Here is a 19,700-nt window from a genome sequence, read left to right as displayed (position 1 = left end):
TTTCGAGGATGATACTGAGGAGCTGAGGTCACTGCAGGAGTATTTCTAGGGTGACGTCCGCTTTGAAATCTTACTCCGTCTCCCATCTGCTAGCAGAGGAGCACATAACTCACTGGTCCTGAGTCCATCTGTCTACACTAAGGAAAACAAAATTATCAGGTAAGTAATTTCTCCATTTTCTAGATCAATGGTTCTCAACCTTTTTTTCTGTCAGCACAAACCTGACATAGTTCACATGCATGATACATGACCGTCATGGGGCTAAATGTAAAAGTATACTCTACATCCATATGACCCCCCCCCCCCCCCCCCAAACAATGAATACAGAGCAGAACTAGGACATTCCCCGTAGAATTCACCATTCAAAAAAGATATTTCTCGTGTCCTCTCTGTAACAGCAAAATAAACTTCCCCTACTACTAGGCGCAATAGCCCTACTTACCAAAGCAGCAATTTACCAACAATGCGTGTCCTAATAAGAACACAAATGACTGATACAAATGCCTACATGCCAGTAAAATATCTCACCTTAGTTATATTCACAGAAGTGACCTTCGCCAAGTACAGAGAGACCACAAATTACAAATATGGAGACTGAAACAATGCGTAACTAGATAAATGGAAACAGAAATATAGCACCTAACTTACCCCCAGGATCTGCAATAATGCACACAAACTAATCCGCACAAAGTTCTACCATATTAAGGAATGTACTCAAACTGTGACAACCCTATCTATGAAAAGGCAATGCTACAAATATTTAACCAGGCCTTAAACACCAATACACCTATTAGGAAAACAGAGCAAGCCAAACTGCTATAAATCTCTACACACAAACTACAAGCTTGCAGAATACACTTACCTGGGTCACAGACGCAGGAACAGACAGACCCTCACCAAATACAGAATAAGCAGGGTCATTCATCAAAATGCATTATGGCATTAACGCCCGCGATAACGCCATATCGCATGCAATAGTGATGGTAGTGTTTGGCACAAATGCAAATTTTTTCAAAGGGGCAGGATTGGGGAGGGGTTTGGGCGGGATTAATGAAAATGAAGGGCATTTTCGCACTGTGCGATAGCGTAACGCATGCTATTGAAGATTTGACATCATTTGGAGTGAGGAAAGTAGTAGCAGTCCATCCACCTAGGGCGAGAGAACATTGTAGAAATCTCATCTTTGTGAGACTTCCCTCACTCCAAATGATGTCAAATTTTCAATGAGGTGTACTGTGCTGTTCATATGCCTCATGCTGCATGTAAAACTGGGCCCCAAAACCTCAACTTGTTGTTAGCTGGTCCTCCTATAGTAATATAAATACTTGAATAATATGATAGCCTTATAAAGAGTTTCCCTCTCCCTCCAATAATCGTGTTATTGTGCGGTGTGAATGCAAATTTTTTGAAGGGGTGCAATAAATTAAAATGAGCAATAGCGCATTGTGTGATAGCATAACGCATGCTATCGCATGGTTTTAATGCCGGAAATAACTACACCTTTTTACCTGATGTTACACTGTGTGATATGCCCGAAACAACTGAACGCTATTTGCGTTAAATAATGCAAATTGCATTTTGGCCATTTCTGCGCTTAGGGAGAGGAGTGGAGGGGGAGAGAGCGCCTCTGGGGAGGTCTTCACAGTCTTCAACTATTTATATCACTATAGGAGGGCCAACTAATAGCTTGAGGTGTTGGTGGTTGTGGTTTGGGGTTTAGGGGCCAGTTTTACATGCAGAATGAGACGTATGAACAGCACAGTACACCTCTTGAAGATTTGACATCATTTGGAGTGGGGAAAGTCTCACAAAGATGAGATTAAATATGTTCTCTTGCCCTAGCTTGATAGTACCCTGTTATAGAGTCCATCAAGCTAGGGCGAGAGAACATAGTTGAAATCTTAACTTAGTGAGAATTTCCCCACTCCAAATGATGTCAAATCTTCACTGATGTGTACTGTGCTGTTCTAAAATTACCATAAACACGCCCCTTTTTCTTATCGCAGTCATTATCCATGCATTATAACATTTTGATGAGGCTAGGGGTAAGTTTATATTTGATGCAGTAGAGGGTGATGTAATTTGCTCAAGGTCACAAGGACTATCAGCAGGATTTGAATCTTAACTTTCTTGGTTCTCAGCCTGCTATGCCTCTCCAGAAGGTGACACTGGGTTGTGTTTGTTTTTTTTTTTTTTTGTGTTTTGTTTTTTGTGGTGGTATACTTTTATTGAGGTAGGTATTGCTGTTCAGTGATGACTTAGATTCCCCAGTGGCTCTGAACACTACTCCACAGCATTTCAAGTTGTCCTGTGAATCAAACCCGGGTCTTCTGAATGGCAGTGCACATCACTGCTGCTGGAGTTATCAGTTCAGTTCGCAGATGCCTGCATTTCCAATAAACTTTTAACTGGGCTGTTAGTGTTTATATATTATGCAAATGTTTTGGAAGTTATTGAGATTCTTTTGTGCTTTGCTTTGCAGATGGAGTTGCCATGTGGTTTGACAAATCTTGGGAACACTTGCTACATGAATGCCACTGTCCAGTGCATACGCTCAGTGCCAGAACTTAAAGAGGCCTTGAAGAGGTAGGTATCAAAGAGGTTTGTCACATACTTTTCTTTAAATAGTATTAGTCTAAATGAACTTATTCCCTTACCATGGGATGCTGTGATTTTGAAATAAGTATTTGTTTGAAGATATGTCTTTTTAATTTAATTTTTTTAACTTTTATTTTCTTTTTGATTTATATAGTACCGTATTTTTCGGACTATAAGGCGCACATAAAAACCTACGATTTTCTCAGAAATCGGAAGTGCGCCTTATAATCCGGTGCGCCTTATATATGAATTCTTCTGCTGCCACTCCTTTTATATTGTCTTTTTTCTGTTTCTTTTCTCTCCATCTTCTTCCCTCAAACACACAGGTTCTCATTCTCACATGCATTTCTCTCTCTCACACACACACACTGGCTCTCACTGTCACATGCTGTGTCTCATACAATCATTCATACACTCAGTCTCTCACTCCCACATGCTGTGTTGCTCAAGCATAGGCTCTCACTCACCTCTAGGCCTCCTCTTTGCGGGTCGCCGCAGGATGGGCTCTGCAGTGGCCCTGCTACTGGGCCTCTTCTTCTCGGGCCGCTGCGACTTGAGATTTGCGGCGGTCCGTAAACGCAAGTGCTGCTCCACTTCTGCACGTGCTGATGCTTCCCCTCCTTCCTGCCCACGCGGCTCCGGCAACGTTTACTTCCGGGGACGCACAGGCAGGAAGGAGGAGCAGCATCAGCGCGTTTAAACGCGATCTTTTTCTTGGCCTTGCCGATCTGCCTGTCGCTGTGCCCGGGGGCATTGGGGGGATAATAAAAAAGTACTGTAGTTTTAAAGGGCGGTCTGAGCTTTGTTTCATTTAATGCGCTGCGCCTTATAATCCGGTGCGCCTTATATATGAACCTGGACGCCTTAGCAGGCGCTCATTGATAATGCGCCTTATAGTCCGAAAAATACGGTACCTTGATAGTGGGAACCTGACTTCATGTTACTGCAGAGACTGTGATCTCCCAGCAGGAATTTCATGTCTCAGAGTATCATGAGAAGCCACTTTACACTGTTGCAATACCTTGTTGAAACATATAAACAAGGAGGGCAAATTTGTTTTAATCAGCTGGGTCAAAATCACAACCACCTCTGGTTTCCAGCATCGGGGGTTTCTTCGGGGCCTAGGTAAGCTTTCCGCTGTCAGAGGGTGCGTGGCTCGAAATGGTCGCACCTTAATAGCATCTGATTTTGCTCTGCTTGTTCTGGTGGTGAGGGGCCATCCGATGTTCCAAGGGCTGCGAAAAGGAGGCTATTGCCTGCTCCTGTCCCTCCTACGCTGCAGAGTTCGTGCCGGCTGGAGGACCCATTTCCTGTTGGCGCAGGAACGGCAGTCATTTTGAGAGTGCATGCAACTTGGGCCATGCCGGGGGAGGGGGATTTCCCTCCAAGGTTTTCCCTGGCTTTCTCGGGCTCCAAGGGGGGGGGGTGCAGAGGGAGAAGGTAGCCCTCTTTTTGCCTACCCCTGGTTCTTCTCAGCCTGTGGCTGGTCCCTCCAGAGCTTTTTCTTCAGATTTTTGTGTTGTTCCTGCATAAGGCCTATTTAGCTCCGCAGGCGGCCGCTGCTTCCAGTTTGGAGACCCGGGCCCAGCCTTCCGAGGGTCTGGTTTGGGGCCCAAATGTGTACTGTCCCGAAGAAAGCGGTCTGAAGTGGTCCAGTGCTTGCTGGGTCTGGTTCCGTTGCAGGGGGGTCCTGGCTGATGTTTCAGATGACTCCACTGAGGCTCTGAAAATTCCAAAGGGACCTCCGGCACATGACTTGGTTGATCCGGATGCGGTTGTTGTGGATCCGGGGGATGATCCAGAGGAGATCCTGGTTTCTGAGGGTGATGACCCAAAGGTGGTTGTCCTTTTTTTGTAAGGAGGAGCTTGGGCCATTGATTCCTTAGGTTTTGGAGGAGCTCAGGGTCAAGGGTCCCACAGGAGGACTCTGATCTAGAAAGTGCTGATCCAGTTCTCGATGGTCTGCGGGGGTCCAGTGAAAACCTTCCCTTATCAGAAATCTGTGAAGAAGTTGGTGGATTGAGAGTGGGGTACTTCCGAAGCCATTTTAAGGGTAGGGAAGGCTATGGCAAAGCTTTTTATTTTTTGCAGACGTTGGACCTGCTTTCCCTTCCTAAGTTTGATTCCTCAGTTGTAGCCGTTACCAAATAGACAACTATTCCAATTGCGGGGTTCACAGCATTGAAGGATGTTCAGAATCGGAAGCTGGAGATGTAGCTTGAAGATTTTTGAGGTTTTGCTTTGAGTTTACGGGAAGCCATTTATTCCAGTTTTAGCAGCGGGCATGTCTGCATTGGATGCAAAGGATGCAAAGTCAAAGCCTGGAGAGGAAGTGTTTAAGACTGAGCATTTAGAGGCAGCTGTGGATTATATTGCTGATGCTCTTTATGACCTGGTGAGAACCTCCTCTAGGATTATGGAGTCAGCCGTATCAGCCAGGAGGCTATTGTGGTTGTGCAATTGGTTAGTGGATGTGTTGTCTTAGTCTCAGTTGGGGTCTCTCTTTGGTGAGGACCTGAAGCAGTTGATGAAGAATTTGGACAAAAATAAGGTGCACAATTTGCTTGAGGATAAGCCTAAGGGCAAGAGGTTTCTTCGGTTGTTCCCAGTTTCAGGATAGTAGAAGGTCTTGCCCAGCAAGAGGAGCAGCAGGTCTGCAGGGGCAATTTTCTCTCCGTGGCCAGTCTTGGCGTCATTCCTTTTGGGGAGGCTGAAGACCTTTCTGGGACACCGTAAGCAGTAGCGCAGGAGGGACTAAGTCTTCGCAATGAGGCGAGGCTGGTCCACTCTGTTCCTGTTGTAGGAGGTTGCTTGGTGCGGTTTTACAAGAGATGGCAACGTATTTGAATTTGCTGGGCCCATCCAGGATTTGCTTCTGGTTTACCCTTGCGTCCCAACTGGTGGCTCGGGAGATGCTGAACTGGTTGTGGAAGCTAGGAGCGGTAATTTCGGTTCTGCGGGAAGAGCGAGGCTCAGGAAGGTATTTCATTTACTTTATCATTTCAAAGAAGGGAGGGACTTTTCGTCCGATCCTAGATTTGAAAAGAGTAAATACAGGGCTCAAGGTGCCATGTTTCCAAATGGAAGCCCTATGGTCTGTGATAGCGGCAGTCCACATGGACAAGTTCCTGGCTTCTCTGGACTTGTCTGAGGCGTATCTCACATACCCATTCGCCCAGATCAGTGGTTTCTGCGATTCATGATTTTGGGACAGTGGTGAAAGTGCGTGGTGCCATGGCTAACCTGAAGGGACGAGCCCGAAACTGAAAACAAAGTGGTGGTGGTGGTAGCAGCGGCTTTGTGTTGGGAAGGATTTCTGGTGCACTCTTATCTCGATGACTGGCTTATCAGGGGGACCTTTGTCATCAATCGGCTGGGTAGTAAACTTGGCAGAGTCATTTGGTTCCCTCGCAGGCCCTGGAGTATCTTGAAGCTCATTTGGCAGGATTATTTGCAGGTCCTGAGCTCGATGGCTTCGATCCTGGAGTTAGTGCTGTGGGCATTTGCACATTGAGGCACCTACAGAGAGCTCTTTTGTCTTGATGGAATCTACTATCTGAGGAGTTTCACCTTCCTTTGCCGCTTTCGAGGGTGTTGGCAGGGAGAGTCTGTCATGGTGGCTTCTGAGTTCCAATTTGACTTGTGGTGTGGAGCTGGAGGTTCTGGATTCTTACTACCGATGCCAGTTTGTCTGGTTGTAGTGTGGTGTTTCAGCAGCAATCCACTTAAGGCTGCTGGTCCGCAACAGAGGCTTCCTGGTCTATCACTTGGTTAGAGACCAGAGAGGTGCATGTAGCGTTACTTGCCTTTCTGCTGTTAGTCAAAGGCCGGTTGGTAAGGGTCCTGTCGGACAACGCGATGATGGCCTACATCAGTCGGCAGAGAGGAACTAAGAGTTAGGCAGTGGCTCAGGAGGCTCAAGAATTGATTCTTTGGGCAGTGTCATCTGTAACGGATAGTGGTGTCGCACATTGCAGGAGTCAAAAACATCCAAGCGGATTTTTTGAGTCGCAAGTTGCTAGATCCGGGAGAGTGGGAGCTGTCAGAGAAGGTGATGCAGCTCATCTGCAAGCGTTGGGGCTGGCCCCATCTGGATCTAATCGACTCATCAGAATGCCAAGGCGGCTCGATTTTTCAGTTAAAGGAGGGAGCATGGAGCCGAGGGCGTCTATGCTCCGGTGGTGCCTTGGCCTTGAGGAGTTCTGCTTTGTTTTTACTCCCTGGCCTCTAGGTGTTGCAACGAATCAAGTGACATTCGGGCGAAGTAGTTTTGATGGCTCCGGAGAGGCCACGCTGGCTCGCGGATTTAGTCACTTGGCTGTAGATGTCCTCTACACTTCGGTCACCTACCAAGCCTTCTTCAGCAGGGCCCCATATTTTTAGACAAGGCTGCTTACTTTTGTCTAGCCACATGGCTTTTGAGAGGCAGCAATTGAGGAGTAGGGAGTACCTTGAAGCGCTTATTGCTACATTGTTACAAGCCAGGAGAAAAGCTACATCTTTTTCTTATGTGAGGGTCTGGAAGGTGTTTGAGGCCTGGTGTATAGCTAACAACGGGGAACGAGCTCTAGAGTCTACGGTGTCTCATATTTAATCCGTTCTTCAAGAGAGTTTGGTCTAGGGTTTGGCTGTGAATTCTTTGAAGGTTCAGGTGGAAAGTAGAGGGTGTCTCTCTTTCCGCTCTTCCAGACGTGGTTCGGCTTCTCGGCTGGTAAGGAAAGTTTGACCATCCTGGAATCTTAATCTCGTCCTCAGGGGTGTGAGGCACCTTTTGAACCACTCAGAAGAGTGACCCTTAAAGATTTGGCTCTTAAGGTAGTTTTCCTGGTGGCCACATGTTCCACTAGAAGGATTTCTGAGTTACAGGTGGTCTTGCCATGATCCATTCCTTCAAATTTCGGACTCAGGTATATCATTGCGGACTGTTCCTTCCATTTTTGCCTAAGGTGGTATCTGCGTTTCATGTTAATCAGATGGTGAAGCTTCCAGCTTTTCCTCTGTTGGATTCCTCTGCACCTCATGCAAGAGAGCTTAAGCTGTTGGACATGCGGAGGGTGGTTTTGCGATATCTCAAGGTAATGAATTACTTTAAGAGGTTGGATCACCTCTTTGTTTTGTAGAGTGGTCCAAAAAGAGGTTCTCATGCATCTAAGGCTACAATTATGTGATGGCTCAAGGAGGCTGTTGGGTTGACTTACATAGCTAAGGTTAGTCTGGTTCCTGAGGGCTTGCAAGCCCATTGTATGCAGTCCCAGGCAGCCTCATGGACTGAGTGGCAGTTGGTTTTGCCGCAGGAAATTTGCAGGTGGCGACTTGGAAGTTGCTGCATACATTTGCAAGGCACTAGCATCTGGATGTGGGGGATCCGGAGTCCCGGTCTCTTGGCAAGAGTGCTTTGCGAGTGGGACTCTCCTGATCCCACCCTAAGTAGGGAGCTTTGGTACATCCCAGGAATCTGGACTGATCTGGGTATATACAGGGAAAGGAGAATTGGTTCTTACCTGCTAATTTTCGTTCCTGTTGTACCACGGAACAGTCCAGAATCCGCCCGATCTATGGGAGGGGTAGAGTTGTCTGCTCATTCTATTTTCTTGGTATGGACTACAGACGGGGGGGAAAGAGTAAGAAGTTGTAAGTTTGTTTGCTGTGTTAAGCTTGGGTACAGATCAGTATTGAGAAACTGCAGGTGGCACACGGGGTTAAGTAACTGTATCAATTTAAACGTTCTCTCTGCTGGCATAGATGCAAAACCCAGGAGCCTGGACTGATCTGTGGTGGTACAGGAACGAAAATTAGCAGATAAGAACCAATTTACCTTTGTACTTAAGGCAATGGAGGGTAAAGTGACTTGCCCAAGGTCCCAAGGAGCAGCAGTGGGATTTGAATACTGCTTTCTGTGGTATATAGTCCACTTCTCTAACCACTAGGCAGCTACTCCATTCCTGATCACTATCTACTGATCCATCATCTCAATGGCATTAACTTAAAGTGGTTTGAATTATTCCTTGCCAACAAAACACAATCAGTTACATGGGCCAACAAACTCTCCTTCCCTAGAGAGCTCACCTGTGGAATGCCTCAGGGCTCAGTCCTTGCCCCAATATTTTTCAACATTTACATGCGTCCACTCTTTCAACATCTTTCAATGCATTTCCAGCATAGCTCTCTGCTTTAACGGCAGGGGAGAAGAAAAACTGATACTACACGCATATCCAGCATAGCTCCCTGCTTCAACGGCAGGGGAGAAGAAAAACAACCAATAAGGGCTGAATAACATAGTCTGGGTAAAACAAATAAGCATGGGTGTAGCTTGCTTATTGTGGCGGTTACTTCCCCTACTACCCCTAACTAATCAAGCTTGATATTTCACTTGGATGCAGCTCCATCACTGCTCTCTACATTAATGGTGGGGGTGGAAGGGAAATAGAACCAAAGAGCTAAGAGAAACAGATAAGTATGAGAAAAAATGTGTGAAGCTTGCTGGGCAGACTGGATGGGCCGTTTGGTCTTCTGCCGTCATTTCTATGTTTCTATAAGTACCACCTATTTGCAGAGGCATCCAACTCTGCATCAAAATGTGATCTAACCAAACTGCATCTATTACCTGTCTCAATTGTCTTACAGAGGTAGTCCAATGGCTTAGTAAACACAAACTCAGACTAAACCCATCTAAATCGGAACTCCTTTGGCTCAGCTGCCAAGGTCACTCTCTAAAATGCTTCCCTTGCTAGCAGGTATTGCCTTATATCCTAAGGAGTTGGTACAAAGCTTAGGGATTCAACTCAACCAAAATCTCACAATAGAACCCACATTTTGAAAGGTCCTCCATGTATTTTCGTCAGATCCTCCTCCTACATAATTACCTTGATAAATGCAGTCTTGCTACTGTAATCCATGTATTAATTACCAGCCGAATCAATTACTGCAATTCGTTATGCAATAGCATCTCACAATACAGTTTGAAGGACCTCCAGCTCCTACATAGTACCTCTATAAGTATTGTGGTAGGTGGAAAAGCCTATTCTACATCATCTTCACTGGCTCATAGTAGAAAGCAGGATAAAATTTTAAACTGTCTTTGTCTACAAATGCTTGAATAAACAATCCCCTGAATACCTTTCTCAAATTCTCTCCCCTTATATGCCATCAAGTGAGCTGAGGTCCGCTGAATTGGCTCTTCTTTCCTCTCATCCCCTGACCACTGCCAGATTGTCTTGCACAAGAATCTGTGCTTTCAGTTGTGCACCAGAAATTTAGAACAAAGTACCACTAACGCTGCACATCTTCGACCCACCTTCATGCGCCCTTTGCGAAAGACTGTTATACACAACTAGGTCTTGAAACTATTTACAAATGGCATTTCCTATGCTGGATCCTAATGTTGCAAATTCTGATATGACTGCAAGCTGTTCTATTGCCTCTAATCACTTTTAAATTTATTTAATCTGACTTTAGGTCAGCTATGGGAAAAGGCGAAATATCAAATATTCATAAATGTCAATTTGCTTTCACTTGTTGGTCTTAAATATAGCATCCCCCTCTTTGCTGTCCTAATATAGTTGTTCCCCATCCACTGTTCAGGGAAATATATTAATGCCTTATGTCAGTTAAATAGAATGGGGAAAAAAAATAAATCTTTTAGAGTTGACCTGTCACACTGAATGGTCTAAAATGATTTTTTTGCTACCAATGTTTCTGCATATCAGTTCTGCCATGAGTGTTGAAGCAAGGTGAGGTAGTTATTGCAAAGTGCACCTCCTGCTTTCAGTGTGTTGTTTTTTTATATTTTATAATAGGTGACTTATGACAAGGAAAATAGATCCAAAGGAGGTTGTGTCCCTCCACACACACAGCATGCTTTCAAATTATATTGTGCTACTAGCTGGCTTTTGCTTTCTTTAGTATAAACTACTGTGCTGCATGAAGTAGTTTGTGTACTGTGCAAAATCTTTCATGGAGCTGTTCAGTGGGGGCACAGTGCATAATTAGTACAGTTTAGCCCTTAACTTTTTTATTACTGTATCTTTCCTTTTCGGTCAGTAATGGGCCCAGTGTTAACAAATATATGGTATATTGTATTCATCTTTATTTAGATTTTCATTGTGGGGTTAAGCCTGACTCTGGATTGATTTTGTGATGTACATGGTAGCTGCTTGTTTCACACAGTAACATTTTACCTCTTTCATAGGTATTCAGGTGTCTTGAGAGCTTCGGGAGAAATGGCATCGGCTCAGTATATTACTGCAGGTCAGTAGTTTTACTTGAATCGAGTTCTGTACTTTGTTACTTTTGACTCTAGTCATTGAGAAGCAGGATATCTTAGTGCAGGTGTTTAATGTGGCATAAATTAGCACTAATTCTGTAGTCCTGACTCCTAACATCTGACTGGGGGCATCAATTTTCCTCAGATGTAGGTGTTTGGTGCCAGTTAATATGGTGGGAACCATGTTCTCCACACACTTTCTGTGCAACAGCATCTGTATTGCATTAACTACTTAAGTGCCAGTAGATGTACTTGGTACATGTCATCTGATATAACTTTCAAGGTAGGGCATGTGAAAACAGCTGCTATCTGTTATTGCTTTGAATTCTTGATCCTGACAGGAGTGGAAATCTAATTTTTCTTAGGAATTTAGGTAAAATTTCTTTGTGCCACATGGAGGAGTGGAAGATAGGGAGCCTAGCAATGATTAAGCTGTAAGAAATGGGAGGGAAGGGAAGTGGGAGAGTTCAGTGAAAGAGCACTGAAGATGTGACATAGGGGTGCAGCGAGGAACTTGTTAGGCAGGCCAAGAGATTAGGAGAAAATTTTACAAAAAAGCAAATAAAGGAAAGATAGGGACAGGAAGAGAAAGAAGGAAGGATTGGAAAGGATTCTAGGGAAGAGGACAGGAAGCTGGTGAAAAGGTAAGGTTTCTGGGGAAGAGAACACATGTTTGTAGTGGGGGGTGGGGTTTGGAAGAAAGCTCCAGAATTCCAAATAGGGTGTGGATGAGGAGAAAAAAGTGAGAGATCTGAAATGTTAAGATAGAATAGTGTGGGATATGAGAGTAGAAAATGGAAAAGAAGAAAATTACTGAAAAAAGCAAGCTTGCTACTGTAAATGGTGTTTCTGTAAATAGGATTAATTAATCATGACTTATGGATTGATGTTATCTGGCATCACCAGACTCATCTCTTCTATCTGTAGAGCTTTGAGATGAATAATGGAGGATGCTGTAGCTCAAACTTGATGAGCTTTGACAGTCTGTGATTTACAAGCCTGTGCTTGCATGGTAGTGCTGAATGCAATCTATCTAATTAGACAAAATACGTTTTGGTAACTGGTATGCCAAGTCTATTAGAATTGTAAGAAATGAAGAGATGTGAAGCCTGACGATGTGGCTAAGTTCTCTTCTGGTAATAAGGTTCATTTGCAATCCAAAGTATGAAGGACTTTCTCTCCTTTAATGTCTGTGGCCTCGGAATGAAAGTAGGAAATTTGATGGATTAATTTGTATGGAAAGCTGAGATGAATTTTGGAAGAGTGTGAGTGCAGAGAACCACCCTATTGTGGAAGAATTGCATGTATGGTGGATAATGAACTGTTACTTGGAGTTTGCTAACTCTTCTGGCTGATGTTATTGCCACAAGAAACACTATTTTTAATGTCAAGAATTTGAGAAGCTGATTCTGTTGGTTCAAAAGGTTGCTTCATCAGCTGCAAAAGGATTGCACTAAGGTCCCATGGAACTAGAGGTTTGACATGCCACAAATCTTTCTTGAATTTCGACATCACCAAGTGAGTTGAGATGGTTTTATCCAGTTACATGATATATTGCTATGGCACTGAGTAGCACCTTTACTGAAGATGTAGCAAGATTATGAAAAAGCAAGCAAGTACTTTAGCAAATGCTTGGACCTGCGAGAAAATGGGCGCAAGGCATTTTGTTGACACTATGTGAAATATCTTTTCCATTTAAAGCTATAGGCTTTTCTAGTTGTTGGGTTTCTTGGCTGAAACTGTCTTTCTTCTCTAGGTAAAGAGAGATTTGTGATTACCGAGCGTTCAATATCCAAGCCATCAAATTGGGAGATCGAAGTTTCAGCTGGGACAGGATTCCTTTGTCTTGAATTAGCAAGGCAGGGTCTGTCCCCAGATGAATGGGATAACTGCTGGAAAACCGTACGAGATATACAAACCAGATCTGTGTGGGCCGTGTTGGAGTTGAGGATCAGCTGAGCTTGATCTTGTAGACCTTTATGTACTGTTATTGTGATCAAAGGTATTTGTGGAAAAGCATACATGAGACCTGTATTTCATTTGATCAGGAAAGCATCCTGAGCCAACCTGAGGTTGCTGGGTAGGATGAAGCAGAAGTTCTTTGGCTTTCTGTTCTTACTGTAGCAAATAGGTTAACTGTTGGTAAATCAAATACTTTGTCTATTTTTGGTTGTGTCGGAGACCATTCTGTGGGTGGAAGACTCTATCGTATTGGAGATTCCCAGAAGGTAAGTGACTTGTAGAATAGCTTGATTCTGGCTGGTTCATTTCTAGATCTTCTTCAGTGCCTCCTTGCAGAGAGGCCTCCCTGTTTGTTGATTTAGAACTTGTGACTTGGTTCTTGGTTTGAATTAGAATGCTTTTTCTTCGAAGATATGTGGAAGTTAACAGCGCATATCTGCTTGCTCTCAGTTCCAAAAGATTGATCTAATAGTGAATTTCTTTGAGAGGCCAGGTGCCTTGGGTTCGAAAAAATTATTTGTGGGTGCCCCATTCCTTTGCAGAGGCATCTGTTACCAAAGTTACTTGATGAAGGAGAGTGTGAAGTGGAGCTCCATGCTGTGAAGAGTGCAGGGTTTTTAATCACTATCATAGCCCTATCTCATGTTCTGGGACAGTTGTACTGTCAAGGGCTGAGTTAGTTGGTCCCATTAACTGTGCAGACTTCACTGCAGTGACACATGTGGTAACAGGTCAGTGGAATTACATGACTGGCTGCTGCCGTATGACCCAAGTCAACTTCTTTGTCTGTCTAGCTTTGTGCAGATAGTAGTTTGTGAATGAGTGATCTTGTAGTGCTTGTTCGTTCTGCTGGAAGAAAGGCTCTCTTGCAAAGAATCTAGCTATCCTCCACTAAACTTTATCCTCTGGGTCAGTGTTAGATTGGATTTCTCTAAATTCGCTAGAAAACCCAACCTCTGAAGAAAGTGAACTGACTTTTTTGTAATGAAATCAGCATGGCTTTTCAGAAGTTGAGTATAAACTAGTCATTCCTTATTGTCTTCCAGACTAGTCCAGATGGACAAGTTTTTCTCCCCTACCTGCAGATGGCCACAGAGAATAAAAGATTTATTGTAACTGCCCACATAGGACACTGTGCCATCTAAGTGTTGTGTCCGTCGCTGCCAGACGTCTCTGCTCCACCCACCTTATGTCGTTGGCGACTCCCTTCGGGGTTGATGGAAGGCTGGCTGCTGTGGCATCTCCAGGCCGTCCTCTTCCGGCGTTCCCGGCCCGGCTTGACACTGCAAGCCGCCATGTTGATCAGATGCCTAAGGGCACGCGCGCGGCCCTACTGATGTACCAGCATTGGCGCGAACCTCAGGGGTGTCCCCCTGAGATGACGTCACCAGCTCCAGATATTTAAGGTCTCAGTTTTCGCTAACAAGACAAGTTAGCAAGGGATTGGTTTACTTAGCTTCCTCCTGGTCGCTGCAGATGGGATTCGCTCTTTGCAACCCTAGCTACTCTGCCTCCTTGGACTTCACTAGAGGTACCCGCTCCTCGGGGGGGCCTCGCTCTCTCTTTTTCTGTAAGAATTTTCTGGCCTGCGGGGGTAGGCATGGTACAGTTCTTCCCTTTGATCTCTTGTCATGCCTGCTTCAGTGGGGGAGAGGGCCATTTGGAGGATTCCCTTCCAGGTGACAAGACAGGCAATGGGGAGGATTGCTTTTGTCTCATGGCTTCAGACTTGAGAGGAGGCAATTGAGTCAGTCTGTGAAGAGGACATCATTACCACCCTGCTGCAAGTGAGAAAGAAGTCTACTTCGCTGGCATATGACCACCTGTGGAGGGTATTTGAGGCTTGGTGCATGGAATGGAAAGTTTCTCCTTTTTTAGGCACCATTACCTATGATACTTTCCTTTCTGCAGAAGGGTTTGCCGATGGGTTCATTCTTGAATTCCCTAAGAGTTTAGTGGTGGTACCTTTACTTTGTAAAATGAAAGTATGTCAGCAATATCAGTCTTCTCTCGTCCAGTGACGTCACCCACATGTGAGGACTACATCCTGCTGTCCTGGGAGAACACCTGTTACAGGTAAGCAACTCTATTTCCAAATCGTCAAGTAGCCTGTGATCTTTCCTTGGAGGAGAATTCAAATAAATCCTTGTTACCTTTTCCTTCTTTCTTCCTTTAAGGTAGAATCCACCACAACAGAATGAGATAATTGAACTATACCAAAGCCAGATGATTTTTGCATTTTAAATTTAAGGTCTAACTTCCTTGCTGTTGGCATGCAAGACATGGGATTTTCCCCCATTCTCATTTGTGATTGATTTAGAATATCATGAACTGGAAGAGCCGATGGTTCTGAATTTGAAGGAAACCCAAAATTTCCGTTTGAAGATCTTTATCCTTGCGAGCATTTACTCTGAGTACTTTTTTCACAAATTTGAAACAAGAGAGGTCTTCCAAAAGAGAGGTATATTACAGAGGTTCTGGAAGCAGACTGGAAGGTATTCCTGTTTGAATCTTCCTCAGAACCTAATGGTGTAGAAATACTAATTGAGGACCCCAGTGATGAAGTCTGTGAATCAGGAGACCCACTCGTTGCACTGAGGGGATAATTCCTGGTCAGCAATCTCTGATCGAGTGGACTCCTTTGCAATTGAGAGAGTTGATGAGGAGCCTTCCAGCAAGGGTTCTGATGCTGAGAGTGATAGGAGAAATTTGGACTCCGGTCTGAGGTATTACTGAAGCAAAGATGGGATGGAATGTTCCTTCTGCCTCCATAATCAGGGGTAAAGAAACTCTTCACCAATTCCACTATCTAGTTGAGAGACTGTTAAACCCTCTGACATGGCATGGGTAGAACATCATCATCTGAGACAAAGGGCTCCTTTCGCCTCTTGGAGGTAAGTGGCACCAGAGAACACATGGGGGTTCAGTGTCTCCAAATGGAATTCTTGCGTCAGAAGCTTGAACGGTGAAAGTTCTCTAGTTATAGGAGGAGGCATATGCCTCATCTGCTCCTTCTGCCTGTAGTTGATAGGAAAATTGGTGGTTATTTTGTCATAGAATACACAACACACTTTTTTATAAGTATAGAAGTTTTACTTATAAGTCTAAGTAAGCAATAAAAGCATACAAGGTTAGAATTTGCATTAAAGAATATATATATATATATATATATATGTATGTATGTATATACACACACAAAGATACTTCTCCCTTCAGTTTCCAATGTGAATCTGATATCTTTGGAATGATGGAAACACAACTTTGGAAAACCAGGAACAGTTCATCAGGCACTTCATTAACCACTGTAATGTTCAAAACCTTTTCCTCTGATCTGTTCTTTCTCTGATTTCAAACAGCTTGATGTAGGTCTTTTATGTTGATTCTGCTGACCTTTGTCCTAGTTTGACTTTCTCTGGGCTACTCCCATGTGTTCTTGAGGCCCCAACTGTCTGTCCTTATCACATCAGCAAACACTTAGCTGTAGCTAAGTGACTACTGTCCTGTTTTCCCTGATATCTTCACAATTAGCCTCCTGAATAACTGCTCTTTAATATATCTGATCTCATGACTTGTTTCTTGTTACAAGGCAAGCTAAGAAAAATGGCATATTTATTCTCAGAACTTATAGGCCTTATATCAAATAATTACACTAGTAATATTGATTCTGTTCTTCACTAATTTCTGTCGTAGTACAAAAATCTTCATGTAAGCTAAATAGCTCCCTAAAATAATTTCCCACATTGCCTCCATTCTCCGCTGATCAGCATACGGTTGTGTTGATAATTCTGCATGATGGTCATGGTTAGAGTCTCGTTGTGTGGATGTCTTAGACTTAGGCATCGATGAGGTGTTTTGCATCATGTGCGCTGAAGTTGCCGCCAAGTGGTAAAGCATCTGCATGTGCTATCTGTGTTGCTTGCATAAAAAAGTATCCTGGCGCTATGTGTCTGTGCGTTGATGGACCATGAGTCTGTAATGCCAATGCATGTGCAGCGACTCGAGCACTATGCAGAAGCAGTGTCAATGCATCAAGAGGCAAGTGTGCTGCTGCACCATGCATCGAAGGTGGGGCTCCGAACATCGATGGTGTCGACATGCCACTTTTAGAGAATTTGTACCTGTTCACTTGTACCAGCAACTCTGTAGAGTGACACCATTTCTTCAACTATGTATGGTGGCCAGCACTATTCAACCCCGAGGCATTGGCCTGGTATACCAATGGGATTTGTGAGGAGCTCCTGCTCAGCTCATGTCCTGGTAAGGTAGACACCTGCACTGCAAGAAGAGGACTGACTGCAGCTTCTGAGAGATACAGTTCCTCCATTAGTTAATTTAGTTTGATAAAACCGCCATTCTTCCCTTCAGGAACCAAAGTGATGTACAATAAAGTAACATTTACATTAGAAATAAAATTAACATAATTACCAATTAACAGTAAATACAATAAAATTAAAAACAAAAGTAATCTGTGTAACCTGGACTATGGAAAATGTGGGAACATTCTTCTGCAAGCATATCTAATTGTGGTCTGGACTGAGGCAGTGACAACATAACTTGTCAGTCAGTGAGGGATATTTTTTAAACTGCTCACTGTAGGTTTCTTTTTGCTGGACATATTGATGCGGAAGGGATAGAAGGTAAAGTTTATCTATCTGCAACAGAGTGGTCATGCCTGGAGTAGAGAGAATGATGAGATTTAAGAAAGCTTGAAGACTGGTTGAGGATTTGGTAGCTGGGATTCAGTGCCAAGAAATTCAGTCATGCATTTAGGGTGTAGTAATCAAAAAGGTATGTGGGGGGTGAAAAACAGACAGAGCACAGACTGGGAGAGGGACCTTGGGTTGATAGTGTCTGGTGATCTGAAGGCAGTGAAGCAATGTGACAAGCCAATAGCTAAAGCCAGACGAATGCTGAAATGCATAGAGAGGAATAACCAGTAAGTAAAAGGAGATCTCCTTGATGAGGCCTTACCTTGAGTACTATGTTTAGTGCTAGAGCCCGTATCTCATAAAGAATAAGACGGGTTGGAGGTGGTCCAAAGAAGGATGGCCAAAATAGTGTGAGGTCTGTATCTGAAGACTTATAAGGAGATGCTGAAGGTTCTGAATATATATACACCCTGGAAGAGAGGAAGTGCAGCAGAGATATGATACAAACCTTCAGGTGCCTGAAAGGTTTTAATGATGCACGAACTTCAAACCTTTTCCTTTGGAAAGGAAACGGTAGAGCTAGAGGTCATGAAACGAAACTCCAAGGGGGAAGACTCAGCCAATATAAGGAAATATTTTTCACAGAGAGGGTGGTGGATGCCTGGAATGCCCTTCTGGAAGTAGTGGAGAGGATAAAAACAGTAAACTAGTTCAAAAGGGCATAGAATAAACACTGGATCCTTAAAGGCTTATAATGAAGAAAAAGATGCATACAGGTAACTTGCATAGTGGCAGTTAATACCATTAACAGCAGGTATGGGGGGATTACTAACAATTAGCCTTGATGCTTTTGACACAACTTCAACATTCCTCTCTGCTTTGACAGTGGAGGGGGGGGGGGGGGGGGGGGGAGAGTTTTGTATTACAATGACAGCCAATGCTGGGCCCCTGACTTTTACAGTCTGCGGTACTGATACATTGACATTAGGGATAAAGCACAGGACTGCTTGTATGGCCAAGTCCAAAAGTGAAGCATGTTCAAGCAGCATTGTCTATCTGAATTATCAGGAAGCCTGCTCATCACATAAGAATGTTGCTAGTGGAGAGAGCACGTGATGCAGTGAAGGGAGCAGACGTCTCTCCCCCTTCTCGGAGCCCTCCGTCCTGCATACAGCCCCATCTGCCCTAAATTAAGGCGCTGAGACCGGCAATCTACATCCAGTTCTGTTTGTAGGTAATACCTGGATCTCCCCGGTGTGGCACGTTGGCATCCTGACTGCAAAAAAGTAAGGACAGAGACTAGGCCCGGCCGCCTAAACAGCTCGCTGATGCTGGCAAAAGGGCATCCGAACCCCTGTAAACGGTAGCTCTGGCCGCAATCAAGGTGGCAATGCAGGAATCAGTTCGCCCTGAGCTCCTAATAATTCATCTAAGCTGATTGAGTTTTCAGCCACTCTGTCCACCTTCGAATTGCGTTTCACTGATGTGGAACAGCACATCTCAGATATCCAAGATGGCCACCAGGCCATGCTGCTCGATATCGCCACAATGAAAACCTCCCTCACACGGCAGTCGGAGCGGCTTGAAGATCTAGAAAACAGATCTCGCTGTTCCAATCTTAGATTCATGGGGCTCCCAGAATCCATTGGGGAAGGAGAACTGGCGAGGATTTTGGAAGCGTGGCTGACTAAGTCCCTGGGGCTGGCCCCGTCCCTCAGGCTGCTGCGGATCGAGTGGGTGCACCATCTGGGGCAGAAAAGAGCAACAGATGGCCGACCCCGAGTCGTGATCGCCATGGTTTTAAACTTTGCACATAAGGCAGGAATACTTGCTGCACTGCGCTTGGGCAAGTCTTTGGTGTATGATAACCAGAATGTCCTGGTCTTTCAGGATTTCTCTGCAAGTGTGGCACAACAGCACACGATCATGGCACCATTTTGTGCCAAGCTATATGCATTAGGAGAAAAGGCCATCCTAGTTTACCCAGCGCGGCTACGGGCAAATACTCCCAGCGGGCCCCGATGGTTTGCAGACCCTGAGGCAGTACAAGGATATCTCTCTGAAAAGGAGGCCTCAGCTCAAACACCACAGACATCTGATTGGGGCTGACAGCCTTTGGGAGTACACTACTGCAATAATGGAGGACAGTTTCCTTTTTTCTGATGGTTTTTTATCTTAAGCTTAGCGCACACCATTTGATCACTGTTTACTTCCTTACTTACCTGAGG

The 19,700-nt window shown here is 44.4% G+C and overlaps 1 protein-coding gene across 1 annotated transcript in view; it reads left to right on the top strand.

Annotated features, from left to right (window-relative positions):
- Positions 1–19,700, top strand: part of USP14 (ubiquitin specific peptidase 14) — a 166,679-nt gene that overhangs the window by 53,044 nt on the left and 93,935 nt on the right. The window contains exons 5-6 of the mRNA XM_029591100.1: positions 2,483–2,586; positions 10,787–10,845. Coding sequence (XP_029446960.1) covers positions 2,483–2,586; positions 10,787–10,845 — 163 coding nt within the window. The remainder of the gene's footprint in view (positions 1–2,482; positions 2,587–10,786; positions 10,846–19,700) is intronic.

Source organism: Rhinatrema bivittatum, chromosome 2 (assembly GCF_901001135.1).
Source record: "Rhinatrema bivittatum chromosome 2, aRhiBiv1.1, whole genome shotgun sequence".
Taxonomy (NCBI): Eukaryota; Metazoa; Chordata; class Amphibia; order Gymnophiona; family Rhinatrematidae; genus Rhinatrema; species Rhinatrema bivittatum.
The sequence above is the reverse complement of the archived record's forward strand: the minus strand, read 5'-3'. Positions and strand labels throughout refer to the sequence as shown.